This window comes from Ursus maritimus, unplaced genomic scaffold (genome assembly GCF_017311325.1).
Source record: "Ursus maritimus isolate PB19 unplaced genomic scaffold, ASM1731132v1 scaffold_32, whole genome shotgun sequence".
NCBI classification, from domain to species: domain Eukaryota; kingdom Metazoa; phylum Chordata; class Mammalia; order Carnivora; family Ursidae; genus Ursus; species Ursus maritimus.
Genome location: NW_024425786.1, coordinates 21,110,574 through 21,127,596, shown reverse-complemented (window position 1 = coordinate 21,127,596; position 17,023 = coordinate 21,110,574). Strand labels below are relative to the sequence as shown.

The 17,023-nt window shown below is 39.3% G+C and overlaps 1 protein-coding gene across 15 annotated transcripts in view; it reads right to left on the bottom strand.

Annotated features, from left to right (window-relative positions):
- The window catches only part of LOC103666490 (mediator of RNA polymerase II transcription subunit 18), a 133,950-nt gene that overhangs the window by 31,516 nt on the left and 85,411 nt on the right, over positions 1-17,023 (bottom strand). For 8 of the 15 annotated variants that reach the window (XM_040619111.1, XM_040619110.1, XM_040619109.1 and 5 more), the window contains 3 exons: positions 2,015-2,042; positions 881-1,054; positions 251-331 (listed from right to left, as the gene is read on the bottom strand). In XM_040619111.1, the coding sequence (XP_040475045.1) occupies positions 251-331; positions 881-1,054; positions 2,015-2,042 (283 nt within the window). Of the gene's footprint in view, positions 1-250; positions 332-880; positions 1,055-2,014; positions 2,043-16,820; positions 17,004-17,023 lie in introns of those variants that run through there. The other 7 variants (XM_040619114.1, XM_040619112.1, XM_040619115.1 and 4 more) reach the window with 3 other exon arrangements.

The following is a 17,023-nucleotide window of genomic DNA, read 5'->3' as shown; positions in this document are numbered from 1 at the left end:
GACTGAGCCGCCGGGTGCCCCGTTTGTACATATTCTTTAGTGAACTGTCCAGTGCTTTTGTAGACTCTTCTACTGAGCTGTCCTTTTCTCTTTTGTAGAAGTTTGACAAAAATATTCTACATGCATGACCAGCTTTAAAAAATCTCCCCTCCCTCCCAATAGCAGTAACAAAAGAAAATTCAAATGTCTAGTCAGAATCCAACACCAAGTGTATAGAGACAGACATAGGCTATTTTATTTATAAACTCACCCTGCTCGGAGTCTTCCAATAGAACCCCTCTTTTGACCAGCTCCTCTCTCGGTTTTCGCATAGATATTTTTCGCTCTAAAACTAATATTAAATTGGAAAACAGCACTCAGAAATACGGTAGTTAAAGGTCAATTTTAAGCACTCTAACTCAAAAGGTAAAAGAATAAAGTGGTTTAGTTTTCTATTCTCTGGAAAGAACAGGAAAACTAACTTCAAATTTAAAAGCATAATTTCTTTCACAGCCTATCTTATTGGGAAAGCAGCATTTTCAAAAGAAACTATCCTGATATAATTTTAGCTCCTTTTTAATTGGCATTTCAATAATAAGGTATTTGTGGATGAACTTCTTCTGAAAGTGGTCAGTCAAAAAAGAAGCATCTTAGGTTTGCTACCATTCAGGAACTCCACTCACCACCTGATAAACTTTAATCCCATCAAAATAGCAGTCTGGGGATGAGACTATAGTATATAAGGCTTAGTGAGTGACCACTTGGTTTTATTCCTAAAAGATTGAATTCCCTCTTCAAATAGAGGGTTCTAGAAGCTTGGGAAGAGAATGAGAAAGTTAGATACTTCTAAAATAAGAAACTCTGTAATTCCGAACATATATTTAAATCTTTAATGTCTCACCTTCTGATGTCTCTTTGAATTTATCACTACTTTTTTTTTTCCGCCATTTCCAGGGCTTGAAGATCTTGCCAAAGCCTGAGAACTTGCTCTTCCTTTTGGTGGGAGGCGTCGTGTCTCCTGCTTCCACACTGTCCATGACCATGCCTGGGTCTGCGGTGGGCTGGCTGGCTTCTTCTGTAGTACGGTGAAAGGCACACAGGGAAAAGAACAGCCAATTTATTGTGTCAGCACAATTTCTGAAAGATCCCTTCCCCTCTCTTCCTGTGGTAGTTGGAAAGGATCAGAGCGATGATAAACAGTCATGCAGACAGATTCCTTGACTTCACACGGACACCGAACATCAAAATCCACAACAGATAAATTACTAAAAGGGAAAAGGAACCAAACCAAGCTGACACTGTTTTAGGACAAAAATTCAATGAGATGATCATAACCAGCTCGCACGCGCGTGCGCGCACACACACACACACACACACGAATATGGATGTCTTTTCAATATGCATGAGACCCTACCCCAGTGTGGCCTATCGCTGTTGCCCTTCTCATCCCCCTGGCACAGGGGAGGCCTTTCCCAGCGAACATTACTGCCTTCCGTGTCACTGAAACAGGGACTTCCATCTTTAGTGAGTCATCATTCTCTACTAAACACTGCCCTCCCCCTGCCCACCTCTTTCAGGACATTAATAGTTCAGAGGGGGTAACATATTAAGTGTTAACACCTTACTTGTAACTGTTTTTCAGATTATTTTTTCCCTTCACAAGACTCTCTTCAGTTTGGAGCACTGGCAGGGGCCTGGGGCTGGGGCATTCCAGAGACTGCTTTAAAATGAAATCTTTTTTGGAAAGTAGAGATGGGATTCCAGTTTGCCTCTCACCATAGTACTTTAGGGACAATCATGATCTTAAGGATATGACAAAACACGTAACTGACGTGGTATACGTGCGGGACTGAAATGAAAAGCCATGAATCCCTCGTAACGACCACACATGCAGGGTTTAGTTAGTTAGCTTTAGTGGCAGAGAAAGGAGCAGCCAAGACGGGGCCAAGAATAATAATAATAACAAAAAAATAAATAAAAGCAGGAAAGCAACAAAAAAAGCAGGAAGGCAACACAATACAGCTTTGCACTCCACCTACTGTCCCAGGGTTCTCTGGAGAAGTCTAGAGGAGAAGAAAAAAAGAGTCATGTGGAATAACCATCCTGGAATTAAAGTGGAACCTTTACTTTACAGAAATACATCAAGGACCACATACTATATTATCACATGTAATAACTTAACATGCTTATTATACACAATTTCACATCTGAAGCAAATAATGCTCTTTTCGGGGGGCTAAACGGGCTTAATATATGCACTTAAAAAAGTTTCTTTTAATACTGTAGATGGTTTTTCATAAAAGAAAATACACAATCAACAAGCACTTTTTTTTTTTTTTTTTTAAGAAACAGTTGCCGAATTCAATCTTTTTCAGTTGACAGATGTGAGTCTAGGGAAACCTGTTGTGAAAGTCAGATTTACACCATTGTCATGATCGGAGAGACTGCAGCAGCGGCTGCTGGATGCATTATTTTGCTGCATACTGACGTGGGCCCAACAGGGTTCTGGCTACTGAAATCAACAGGTCGAGATGAGAGAACAATGACTCTTTTCTTTCTAGTTGCACGATTTACTTGAACATATCCTGGGTCTCAACTACTTTAATTCCTTCCATGACATGCAAGAGAATCTAGTTATTATAACGCCAGACCATATTTTTAGAAGTTTACTCCCGTCACAACAATTTCCCCTCGGTGGTACCTGGGATGCACCCCCAGGAGTGGCACATGGGTGAATACATGGTATCGCTTTTAAGAATCAGTGCTTTAAGACAGTGTACTCCCCATTATGAAATATCAACAAGACCTCAAGACATTTCAGATGTATCATACAATATAATATTTAGCATATGTTAATGATGACACTTTCAGAAATGGAGCTAAGCACCACTAGGCGTTCATAGTCACCTTACTTGCTAGAGGCAAGGAGAAATGAAATTTGAAATATCCTGCTAGCCCACCCACTGAATGGACTTCACTCAGTTCCAAACGATACACAGGAAAATGCCTGTTTGATTAAAAGTAATAGGGAAGATAATATAAAAACTCAAAAAACAAAACGAAACAACAAACTAACAATATGAAAGAAGAGGTGAATGCTATGAGATACTTTTACAAAGAAAAATAGCCAGAAAGCTTGAGGAGTGTTAGGTGAGAACCCGTCACAGACAAGTTCCTGTCTAAGTCCCTCGAGGAGATACAGCCGACCTAGCTGCTGCCACTATCTTGCTGGGCATCCAACCTAACCACTTTCTACACTAGAACTGAGTTCATCCCTTGTAATCCTTCATTATATTGAGCAATATATTTATGTGTCCCCTTTCTCTTATACATTCAAAACAATAAAATTATGAGATCCTTTCAAACACATTCATGCCTGCTGGCATATACTCAAGACAAGTTGAGTTTATATTCAAAAGTACAGCAAGTGTGGAAAATACTAACAGCTATGATAAAAATGACTGTCTGCCATCACATCTATTGCTAAAATAGCTCTCCGCTTTCTTTGTGTAAAGAATATAGTTACTGGGGTAACTGGGTGGCTCAGATGGTTAAGCATCTGCCTGCAGCTCAGGTCATGATCTCCAGGTCCTGGGATTGAGCCCGACATCGGGCTCCCTGCTCAGCGGGGAATCTGCTTCTCCCTCTCCCTCTGCCTCTCCCCCTGCTTGTGTTCCCTCTCTCACTGTCTCTCTCATATGAATTAAAATAAAAAATATAAAAAAGAACATAGTTACTGAATACAAAAAGCAGATAGAATAGCTTTTTTTTCTTTGATGTCTTATGCAAATGTCAATTTTCATGTTTATAAAACTTTTATTTTTTTATTTTTGAGAGAGAGCACATGGGCACTCAAGTGGGAGGGTCAGAGGGAGATTATGGCCTGAGAAGAAATGAAGAGTCGGACGCTTAACCGACTGAGCCACCGAGGGGCCCCCATGTTTATAAAACTTTTAGAAGAGGATATGCCTTTGACTCGTGCAGTGGGGGGATCCGGCCACACCCAACCTTGACCTTATTGTCCCAAATTCATCCATTCTTATAGATTCTCATATATTCTTATATTCTCATATTCTCCACGCTCCTCCCCTCCATATGACAAACAGAACATTATTACAATAATTCCTAAATCTGTTCAAATACTTGGTATTAGCCCAGTTGCTTTTTCAAAATAGAGTCTTCAGGTAGTGGGATCTAGGAATCTGTTTTGAAAAATCTTTATAGAGGTGACTCTTATGATCAGTCAGGTTTGTTAAACTCAATCCCAGATTATTACCTGCAAACCTTATGCATGTTCAAAGAGACAGAGGCAGACCTCCTCTGTCTGTAACCTAATTCTTTGTCGAAGAAAAATAAACTAGAAAATCCTGGCATCATTTCAGTGTTTCCTATTTAAGCATAAGTACTCCTACAGAAGAACTGTGAGAGTCTTTCCTGTGCCTTTTAGTCTCAGATATAGTTTAAATTTAAAAAAAATAAAAAAATTTGCAGTTATTCTTCTTCCAGATTTATATTATGCTAATGTACACTTGGAAACATGGAGTACTGTGCACTTGAGGGTAGTACTCTACACCTGCCAATGAAGTCAAGTGGCGTAATCACATTGTACAAATCATTAACATCCTTCCTGATGTGTTGTTAGCTTGTTTTACCAGCGACTGAGGGAGGTATGTTAACAACTCTACCCATGAAAATGGATTTGCCTGTTTCTCTTTCTAGTTCTATTACTTTTTTGCTTTATATACTTTAAAGCTACATTATTGGATATATACAAATTTAGAGTTATTATATCTGTTAAGTTACCCTTTTATCATTATGAAATTCCCTGTGTCAATCTAATAACACTTTTGCCTTGATTTTGTTTTTTCTATCTAGTTTGACAACTTTGTCCTTTAGAGTGTTTAGTCCATTTATATTTAATGTTTTTCCTGACACAGCTGGGTTTAAGTCTACTGTTTTGCTATTTCTTTTCTTTTTTTTTTTTTTTAAGATTTTTATTTATTTGACAGAGATAGAGACAGCCAGCGAGAGAGGGAACATAAGCAGGGGGAGTGGGAGAGGAAGAAGCAGGCTCATAGTGGAGGAGCCTGATGTGGGGCTCGATCCCCGAACGCCGGGATCACGCCCTGAGCCGAAGGCAGACGCTTAACGACTGTGCCACCCAGGCGCCCCTGCTATTTATTTTCTATTGGTCGGATTTGTTCTGTGCATCCTTGACTTATTACAATCTACACTGTTAGTGCTTTACTTAATAAACAACGCAAGAATCTTACAAAATTTCAACTCTATTTACTGTGTTGTTATATTTTATTTCTACATACACATAACAATAAACCACAGCAAACATTATTATTTTTGTTGTTTTAATAAACAATATTCTTTTATAGTTCCTACATATCTGCTTTTTCAGGTAATCTTTATTTCGTTCTGTAATCCTGTGCTTACAATAAGGATAATTTTTAAAAATTTTTATTTATTTATTTATTTGAGAGAGAGAGAGAGAGAGCGCACACATGTGCACACACAGGGGTGGGCGAGGAGAGGGAAAAAGAATCTCAAGCAGACTCTATGGCCGAGTGCAGAGCCCAACATGGGACTCCATCTCAGGACCCTGAGATCACCACCTGAGATGAAATCGAGAGTCAGATGCTTAACTGACTGAGCCACACAAGTGCCCCTACAATTAGGATAATCTTATATCATCATTTTTTTTTTTTAAAGATTTTATTTATTTATCCGACAGAGACAGAGACAGCCAGGGAGAGAGGGAACACAAGCAGGGGGAGTGGGAGAGGAAGAAGCAGGCCCACAGCGGAGGAGCCCGATGTGGGGCTCGATCCTGGAACGCCGGGATCACGCCCTGAGCCGGAGGCAGACGCCTTAACCGCTGTGCCACCCAGGCGCCCCTATATCATCATTTTTGAAGGATATTTTCACCGGACATAGTATTTTCAGTTGGGAGTTATTTTTTTTTTTAAAGATTTTATTTATTTGACAGAGAGAGAGAAAGCCAGCGAGAGAAGGAACACAAGCAGGGGGAGTGGGAGAGGAAGCAGCAGGCTCCCTGTGGAGCAGGGAGCCCGATGCAGGGCTCAATCCCAGGACCCTGGGATCACACCCTGAGCCAAAGGCAGATGATTAACGACTGAGCCACCCAGGCGCCCGGGGAGTTGAGTTTTTTTGTTTCTTTAATTGCAATACCTTATAAATGTCATTTAATTGGCTTTTTTCCCCTCCCATTTGACTGCTTTTCTTTGTATGTTTCACTCTTTTGATGCTTTCTCTTTGCCTATAGCGTAAGTGATACAGGTGGGATTCAAATCCAAGTCTTTGACTTTATTTATTTTTTAAAAAATATTTTATTTACTTATTTGAGAGAGAGAAAGATCATGCGCACGCAGGTGCAGGGTGAAGGGCAAAGGGAGAAGCAGACTCCCCACTGAGCAGGGAGCCCCATGCGGGACTTGATCGCAGGACTCCAGGATCATGACCTAAGCTGAAGGCAGACACTTAACCAACTGAGCCACCCAGGCGCCCAAGTCTCTGACTTAAAAAGTCTATGATCCTTTCAATCATGCTGCCTTCAGAACAAAGATTAAGCTGAAATCTTATAAGTCTTTCCAACATCTGGTTACATTCATTAACAAAAGTTTTTAGAATATAATTTACTAAACTGGCACATCATATGATTTAATTCTTACAACAACCTGATAATTGGTATTAATCTCCATTTTAAAGATTTTATTTATTTGAGAAAGAGAGAGAACATGAGTGGGGGGGGGCACGGTGCAGGCAGAGGGGGAGAGAGAGAAAACCTGGAGCATACTCCGCACTGAGCACAGAGCCCCCATTGCAGGGGTCAATCCCATGACCAGGAGATCATGACCCCAGCTGAAACCAAGAGTCAGATGCTCAACCGTCCAAGCCACCCAGGAGCCCCAATCTGTATTTTATATAATTTAACAAGTTTGGTAATTCATCTCAAATACTGCTATCAAAATTTATGAAGGGTAGAAAGTCTAAAATTAGGTTTCTTATTGAAGCCTCCTTATAAATGAATTTGCCACCCCATTTCAGTTACTTCAAATTTCAATAGGTACTTTATAAATTCTTTGTTTACTTCTCTTAGAAGTCATTATTTTGTACTTAAATTGGATGGAGCAATCAACTTTTGGATCAGTACTGCACATTATTTTTACATCAGATTACTGATTTTTCTTTTTTATTTATAAACCATATACTGTATTTGGAGTCTTTCTTTACTGACTATTTTGTACCATTATTCTTCAGATCTTGCTTTAAGTTGAGACAGATAAATTCTTCATGCTTTGATAGGATATGTGAGAGAGCGAGACAGGACTCAAAGTCATACTCTCAGGTATGGGACTAGTCTGGGAGTGCTCTGGAGTGCAACACCTATAACTGATTAAAATAGTGTTGATAAAGTTCTTCCCACACACTCTTTGCTTAGCTGCCTGCTGAAAGAAATTCTGAATCAAGGGAGTGTTCTCATGGATGAACAATATCAGAAAAAGAAGAAAGGGAAGTAGATTAATCATTCCTAATGAAAAGGCAAAGAACAGCCATTATTTTGACACCAGAAGAAAATCACAAAAACTTGATTCCATCAAATGTCCTACATATGAAGGGTGGGATCTTCAAGTAATTAAATGATACTGGGGAGGCACCAGTCAAACCTTCCCTGCTCAAGTCCAAGAGTATTTTTAAGAAGGGAAGGTAGCAGGGGCGCCTGGGTGGCATAGCGGTTAAGCGCCTGCCTTCGGCTCAGGGCGTGATCCCGGCGTTATGGGATCGAGCCCCACATCAGACTCCTCAGCTATGAGCCTGCTTCTTCCTCTCCCGCTCCCCCTGCTTGTGTTCCCTCTCTCGCTGGCTGTCTCTATCTCTGTCAAATAAATAAATAAAATCTTAAAAAAAAAAAAAAGGGAAGGTAGCAGACTGAAAATAAACTAATGGTAAAATTCACTGGCAAGACCTATTCTGCAGTCTGCTTAAATCCAAATTTGAAGAGCCTAAGAAACAGGTACTGGTCTCCCATTACCAAATTCCATCTGGGCATATATGCTTTTATTATCTGACAAGGGATTATTTGTAACTAGAATAATGGCCAGGTTTGTGCACATATTTTTTCAAATTCTAACTCCAACTTTGTGTAAAATATGTAAGACCATTTTGTCTAATAAAAGCCTAAGTATCATAACATATTTAAACAAAAGTCTATAAAACTCAGCTTTCAAAGATGGAAACTGCCTAAAGATGTTATTTCTGATAGTGTTATTTAAGGTGGTACATAACTAGAGAAGTTTAAATATACAATAGGTATATGAATAAACAAACTGAAAAAATTATACAAAACAACATATCATCACTAAAACTAAGTTTCTAGAATAATTAATAATCCTAGGTTAAAAGTAGAACACAGGGGCACCTGGGTGGCTCAGTCGGTTGGGTGTTTGCCTTCAGCTCAGGTCACGATTCCAGTCTCGGGAATCAAGCCCCACGTCAGACTCCCTGCAGTGGGGTCTGCTTTGGCTTCTCCCTCTCCCTCTCCCTCTCCCTCTGGTTCTTTGCCTTGCACCCCCCCCCACCAGCTTATGCTCTCTCCCTCTTTCTCTCAAACATATAAATAAAATCTTTTTAAAAAAGCAGAACATAAATCTATATGTAAATCATATATATCACATTATCTAAACTATGCTAAAATATGTTAAAAGGAAGAATGGAAAGAACTAAACCCAAAAGTAAATATATTTTGCTGGCAGAATTATGGGAAATTTATGTTTCTTCTTTCTAGCATATATATATATATGACCTATATCTATATCCATATCTATATATATCATGAGCTGAGCCAAAACCAAGAGTCAGGTGCTCAGCTGACTGAGCCACCCAAGTGCCTCCCCTTTTTAAAATTTTTAATGATATAATTACACCTCAAATTTATTCTGTACTCACCAATAAAGGGCGGAGAGAGCTGAATCTGAAGCTGCTCCTAAGCTAATTTGCACATTAACCATTTGTTCTCAACAACTCTGATTTTATGAACATCTCCATTTCCAATTAGATCACAAATAATACAGGCTTGGAGTCACATTTGGATACTCCATTGTCTCTGCTTAAACTAATTATAGAATTTAAAAGGGCCCTATGGGGGCGCCTGGGTGGCTCAGTGGTTAAGCGTCTGCCTTTGGCTCAGGGAGTGATCCTGGGGTCCTGGGACCGAGCCCCACATCAGGCTCCTCTGCTGGGAGCTTGCTTCTTCCTCTCCCACTCCCCCTGCTTGTGTTCCCTCTCTCGCTGGCTGTCTCTATCTCTGTCAAATAAATAAATAAATAAATAAATAAATAATATATTTAATATATTTAATAAAATAAAATGGCCCTATGGCAGGGTGCCTGGGTGGCTCAGTTGGTTAAGTGACTGCCTTCGGCTCAGGTCATGATCGTGGGATCCTGGGATCGAGCCACACCTCAGCCTCCCTGCTCGGCTTGGAACCTGCTTCTCCTTCTCCCTCTGCCTCCTGCTCTCCCTGCTTGTGCTTAAAGATAAATAAAATCTTTAAAAAATAAATGAATAAAATGTCCCTATGGCTCCATTCTGTTTTCCATGAGAGCCAAGGCAAGGTAGTTTTCCTCCTTGTTTCTCTTTGTTTGTCAGAACACCGGGTTTACGATGCTAGCTATAGTTTTATGACTGTGTTCTAAAGAAAACGCCTTTTTCTTTCAATCAGGCAGCTGCAGCACACTAGGCAAGCGTGTTAGAGTTGGAGGTTTTGGTGTCTCTTGGATGTAGTGGGTGTTGGGAGAGGAAGGTAACTAACCAAATTACAGTTTCTGATTTGAGTAGTACCCTGACACTATGCCCTGGTATTTAAACTACTTACTCCCTCACTCAAGTTGTAGCACCTCAAATTTCATAGGCTTGTTTCTTATACCAGGTATTATACAGAGTTCTAGCACTTTCTTTTTCAACCCTCAAGTTTTTCCTAGTCAACATTTAATTCAGGTTTTTTAGTTTTAGTTTAGTTGTTCCAGATGAATTTCTGGGGTGACTTTTATTTTATTTATTTTATTTTTTTTTAAAGATTTTATTTATTTATGTGACAGAGAGACAGCCAGCGAGAGAGGGAACACAGCAGGGGGAGTGGGAGAGGAAGAAGCAGGCTCATAGCGGAGGAGCCCGATGTGGGACTCGATCCCGGTACGCCGGGATCACGCCCTGAGCCGAAGGCAGACGCTTTAACGACTGCGCTACCCAGGCGCCCCTGGGGTGACTTTTAAATAAATGTATAATATTATTAAAAATTATGTAACACTTTTCATCTTCAGATAAAGTATTCATTAACTACTAGCTATAGTTACCTACATCTACATCACTTGCTAGAGATAAGGATAAAACAGGCTTAAACAATAAGCCCTAGGTCAAAGACAGTGTTCATTTTGGAATCTGATTTAGAACCAATTCTTAAGGATTTTTATTTATTTATTTATTTATTTGACAGAGAGAGACAGCCAGTGAGAGAGGGAACACAAGCAGGGGGAGTGGGAGAGGAAGAAGCAGGCTCCCAGTGGAGAAGCCTGATGTGGGGCTCGATCACGGAACGCCAGGATCACGCCCTGAGCCGAAGGCAGATGCTTAACGACTGCGCCACTCAGGCGCCCCAATTCTTAAGGATTTTTAAAAAAGAATTTATTTATTTATTTATTTATTTGAGAGCGAGAGAGAACACAACCTGGGGGAGGAGCAGAGGGAGAGGGACAAGCAGACTCCACGCTGAGTGCGAGCCCAACTGGGAGCTCAATCTCACAACCCTGAGGTCATGACCTGAGACGAAATCAAGAGTCGGACGCTTAACCAACTGAGCCACCCAGAAGACCCTCTAACCAATTCTTAATCATCCATGTTGGAAGGTAAGGTAAGACACAGGCAATTGGAGTCAACAGTAAACTTAGTTTTCGACATAGCCTTCACTACCCTCTCCCCTTCATTAGGCTTGGTAATAAGCAACAAAATTATTGGGTCTTTTTTTTCTTTTTTTAAAGATTTTATTTATTTATTTGACAGAGAGAGACAGCCAGCGAGAGAGGGAACATAAGCAGGGGGAGTGGGAGAGGAAGAAGCAGGCTCCCAGCAGAGGAGCCTGACATGGGGCTCGATCCCAGAACACCGAGATCACGCCCTGAGCTGAAGGCAGACGCTTACGACTGAGCCACCCAGGCACCCCCAAAATTATTGGGTCTTAGTTCCATCTCTATTTCTTGTACCTTATTAAGTTTAAGAAATGTTTAGATTTAAAATATATAAAGTTCTCCTCTTTTACCCATAGAACTTTTATAATAACCATTTTTTGTCCAAAATTTAAACATCTACAGTTCTGTGCAACAAGATACATACTTCATTATCAAGAAGTTGTCAATTATCTTAAGAAAAAAATTTTTTTTATTTACATGGGGCTTGAACTCACAACCCTGAGATTAAGACCTGAGCTGAGATCAAAGGTCAGACGCTTAACTCACTGAGCCACCCAGGTGCCCCACAATTATCTTTTTGAAGTTTAAGGTATACAGCATGCCTTGACTTACGTATACTGTGATCAATTATTTTTATAAGCTAATAGTTCTGGTTTTTTTTTTTTAATGCCCACTGAGTTTGAAACAGATCTTGTGTGTATACAAGCATTTTAACAGCATCAAAACGTTATAAATGGAGAACATTAATTTGCACTTACTCATTTTTGCCTTCTAAAAGAGGATTATTATTGGATTTAAAGAACTATTTTAGAAAACCATAACAAAAGTACAGAAAGCAAAAGCTGCTGCTACTGAACAAAGCAGGCTTTGTGTGGAGCACGCCCACAACTTCCCTTGGAAATACTGCAAGGTTCTGACCTTCGGGAAATAGAACTGGGCAAAGCTCTGCAGAAGATAGTCAGGGAGAAGGACTCTCTCTGTACCTGCAGGGACGGTCAGGTCTGGGAGTCCAACTCCAGTAAAATAGTTTTCTGATCATGACGGCATCAAGACGGGATGTCCTTGGCAACTTGACGTGTATGTTTTTTGATAAAAATTCCAAGTTGAGAGTAAGGTTTTATAGTGAGGTGCCAGAAAATAATATATTCTATCATGGAAAAAAGGTTTAAACTTTCCAAAGTTTTCCTGCAAGTAGAGAAAGGGGCTACTGAGCAAATCCACCGGAGCAGAGAGAAGGGACAATAATTTTTGGTTGGTAGGCCACACTGGATAACAGAAAATCCTATAAGGAGTCCATGACAGACCCCTGTACTACTGCTTCCTCCTCATTCCTGATTAATGTGGAAAGTGGGCCTGTTCCTTCTTTCTCAGAAAAAAGCATTTACTGTTACACCTAGATGAGTATGAAAAATGTTTCTGATAACTCTCCTGACCAAATAATGCCAAGTGTTTTTCTTCAAAGTGTTATGGAGTAGTTTATTTTTATTTAACCCACCTATTATTTATTCCTGTTAATATTGTTACATTTAATTTTATTCATCCAACAATCTCCTTACTGATTTTGCCTTCAAATGACCATATATTTCTAAATCACCTTGACCCAAATGACTCCATCATCATGAGCTTGAGAACCCATAACTACAAATTTCAGAGCAAATGAAATCAAATGGTGATGGAGAAGGAATGTAGAAAAGAGGAAATATTGGGGCGCCTGGGTGGCACAGCAGTTAAGCGTCTGCCTTGGGCTCAGGGCGTGATTCTGGCGTTATGGGATCGAGCCCCACATCAGGCTCCTCCGCTATGAGCCTGCTTCTTCCTCTCCCACTCCCCCTGCTTGTGTTCCCTCTCTCGCTGGTTGTCTCTATCTCTGTCGAATAAATAAATAAAATCTTTAAAAAAAAAAAAGAAAGAAAAAAGGAAATATTATAATACTGTTATCTTTTAAAGCAATATATTTCTATGTAAAAATTTAAAAAAAGTGTAATTAGTGAATGAGAGGTATATGAAAGGTCAAAAAGGAAAAACAAAAACAAAAACACAAACATAGAGATGGAGAATGGAAGGGAAGAGAGAAAGTAAGTTCCAGACTACAGCTTATTAAAATTCTTTGGTCCTGGGGCACCTGGGTGGCTCAGTTCGTTAAGCGACCGACTTTCGATTTCGGCTCAGGTCATGATCTCAGGGTCCTGAGATGGAGGCCCATGTGGGGCTCTATGCTGGGCATGGAGCCTGCCTGGGATTCTTCCTCTCCTTTCCCCTTGCCCTTCCCTTCTCTAAAATAAAAATAAAAATAAAATAAAATAAAATTCTTTGGTCTTGTGCCTAATTTAAGGATGTGTGCTAATTATAATTAGCTGGCTGCTTTAATATGATACATGGTAAAGGCAGAAAGAGCTTTTATGTTGATCAAGAAATACAAAGTATTATTACTTGAAAGTTTTTAAATTAATTAATTATTTTAAAAAAGATTTTATTTATTTATTTGACAGATAGAGAGACAGCCACCGAGAGAGAGAACACAAGCAGGGGGAATGGGAAAGGAAGAAGCAGGCTCCCAGCGGAGCAGGGAGCCCGATGCGAGGCTCAATCCCAGGACTCTGGGATCACGCCTTGAGCTGAAGGCAGACGCTTAATGACTGAGCCACCCAGGCACCCCTTTTTTCAATTTATTTATTTATTTGACAAAGAGAAAGAGACAGAGATAGAGAAGATAGAGATAGAGAGAGAGAGAGAGAAGCAGGCTCTCTGTTGAGCAGGGAGCCCAACTCGGGGCTCGATCCCAGGACCCCAGGATCATGACCTGAGTAGAAGGCAGACACTTAATGGACTGAGCCACCCAGGTGCCCCTACTTGAAAGTTTTATCTGAGTAAATATACAGGCTTCTTCTATGGACATATTTCACTTGAGGTTACTTTTTTAAAATACAAACTACTGAGGATAACTGCTAGTTTCCTTGAATGGACACTATAGCATAAATTCCTTCTCTGCATTTAAATAATTAATTAGTTCACCAGTTGTTAGAGAGGTCCTATCGTAAAACTCTAAATGGATACTGACATATGTTGCCTACGTGCATATGCGTCCTCATGCAAAGGTTATTTATAAGTAATCAGACTCTTCTTAGTTAACAGCTCTGGACGTCCATCATAAGCTACAGTCAACTAATTTAGAAAAAGGAATACATCTTATCTTTTTTAAATTTGTTTTTAAAGATTTTATTTTTAAGTAATCTCTACACCCAACGTGGGGCTTGAACCCACAACCCCGAGATCAAGAGTCACACGCTCCACTGACTGAGCCAGCCAGGCACCCCAAGAATATGTCTTACCTTAAACAAATTTATAAATATCTTGGATTTTTTTCTTTTAATATTTAAATTCTCAACTGAAAGTAAACTTCTCAAGGGCATAAAACTTGAGTTTTACCTATATAGGGTCCACTAAAACATTTACAGTGCTTTGAAAATCATAAGAAATATATTCAACATATTCAGTAATTTATTTTGTATCACTCGGCCTGCCAAACTAGTACCAATCAGTTTTTAGAAGTTAATTCTACTCCCAGGGTGGAGCTCGAACTCACAACCCCAAGATCAAGAGTCTCATGCTCTACCAACTGAGCCAGCCAGGTGTCCCAATGCCATCAATCTTAAAGCTCAAAACTAACTACTATATTATAGGCCTAGAACTGTAAAGAAATGATTTAAGTCTTCATTTACTTCGTACATTTATCCTTACAAAGAATCTGGTAAGACTTTCCACATATGCACTCACTAAAATGCTTTTTATTTTTTTATTTTTATTTATTTTTAATTTTTTTTTTAATTTTTTTTTTAAAATGCTTTTTAAATTTCATAAACAGTATGTTTGGTAAAAGCCTTTAAAGCAATGGTGTAGTCCTCAAAGTTGTCAATGTTGACCCTTCATGACCTGGCCCTGATTTGCTCAAACAGAATAAATCCTGAATTAAAAGAACTATAATAGGGGCATCTGGCTGGCCCAGCCGGTGGAGCACGAGACTCCCGATTTCGGGATTGTGGGTTCAAGCCCCACACTGGGTGTAGAGATTATTAAAAAAAAAAAAAAAGAAAGAAAGAAATATAATAGAATGCAGTCTGTCCATTAAAACAGCTTACAGCCACCTAAGAATTATCTAGGCGATAGGAAATAAAACTAAAAAATTAAATCCAGAGAGAACATAAAAATCTTAGTTAGGTACCTGAGTCATTTCTATTTCTTCTTCATAGGTCTCCTTTTAGGACTATTGGTAGAAAAATTGATGAATTTGATGCTCACTTTTTATCAAACAAATATATCAAACTTTATCTACTCAGATGGAATATTCTGTGTATAGATGTTAGGTGGGCATTCTTCATAAGTGAGTTATATCCTATACCTCCTTACCCATCTCTTGCTTTTCAAAGACCATTCATTTCCGTCTCATAGATAAATGACTAGCATTGTTTAGATCCTTATTTATCCTTACTAATCAAGAATGACGGGAGAATTTAGTGGCCCAAAAGTGCATTTACCAAATTCGGGAGAGTGGTTACCTCTGGGAGCAAGGAAACAAAATGTCATCAGGCATAGAGATAGGGGTGAGGTGGGACGTCTCTCTTCTAAATTTCATTTCTTAAGCTGGGCAGTGGCCCCAGAGGATCCTTCATATTTTCCTCTTTGCCTTTTTCTATTTATGAAACATTTCATTAAACATTTTTAAAAAATTAAAAATTGCTGGTGATCAAGGTAAAGTGAATCAAGTCCTGACTTTGGTCCTAAAAATCTGTTGCTCAGTGACTCAGTTTGTGATCCATGTGCTTTAGTTTCAGTAAAACATGAAAAATACTTTGTAGGAATTTCATCTGGCAAGTTCTCAGAGAAAAAACACACTTTTAGAAACTAAATAATATTAAATCACAAGACATTTGGGAATGTTACTGGTGTTCTCACACTTTTAAACTTTTCTTTAAAGTCATCAGCATTTTTCATTTCTGAAAAAAGAGCAGCCTAGGACTGAACATGTTTTCTGCTGCTTCTTAAATCAAAGAGAAGGTATAAATCTTTTTTCTTTTTATAAGTGTAATGTCAAGAAATGATTCCCAGGCTTTCCCCCACTTTGTTTATATTTCCAACCCTTTAACAATTCCACTTAGAACTATTTTTCTCACCTTTACATCTTCATCTTACACAAAGCCCCACACAGTTGGGAAAATGAGTCTTCAGTGACAATGGACTTTCATTTCACTTACAAGCCTTGAAACTCTAAGCTACACTTGCAATTACCAGCTTGGTCTCTAGCTATCTCTGAGACAATAACACTTCAACTGTAAAGCACCGACTTCAGAAGTGTTTACCAAAGAACTATCTTATGAGAAATGGAAATGCCAGCACAATGGGAAAAGCCAGAGACTGACTTGGAGAATGTATAATTGAGTCTAAGAAATTATGTCAATTCTCAAAAATGGTCCCATTTATAGAAGTCACCAGTTCTAATTCTATGCCATATATATCTCAAGTCCTGCAACACGCTAGTAAAACAACACTGAATTCTAAATACGATTTCCTGTAGCACTTATCTTCTGCAAGAGCAAGAAATGAATAGATGGTTTCTTAACAATGTTACACAAAAAGACTCCAAAGGGATCAAGTAAGATAAAACTATGTGTGGTAAATTAATATAACTGAGTGAAAAACAGCTTACAAATTTTCATTCATTCTTCACAAAGCTGTAAACATGCTAAAGTTAGAAACAACAAAATCCTGATTCAACTTCCTATAAAATCTTCAATTTCACCTATTCATCTGCCTTGCCTCTGTCAAGATTTTGTTTCTTTGCCTCCTATTACTCACCAACTGCATCTGGATTTACCGGTCTGGAGACGTCAGCTTGCCCCATGATTAAATTGTCTGATGTGTCTCACGACAACAAGCTGTCCCGAACCAAAGGAAACTTTTCTTAAAAGATAAATCCACATAGAGAGGGGACAGGCACTCCTCTCTCAGTGTCACTGCCAAACATCGGGAAAGAGCATGAGGTCAGTTAATCTGCTGGA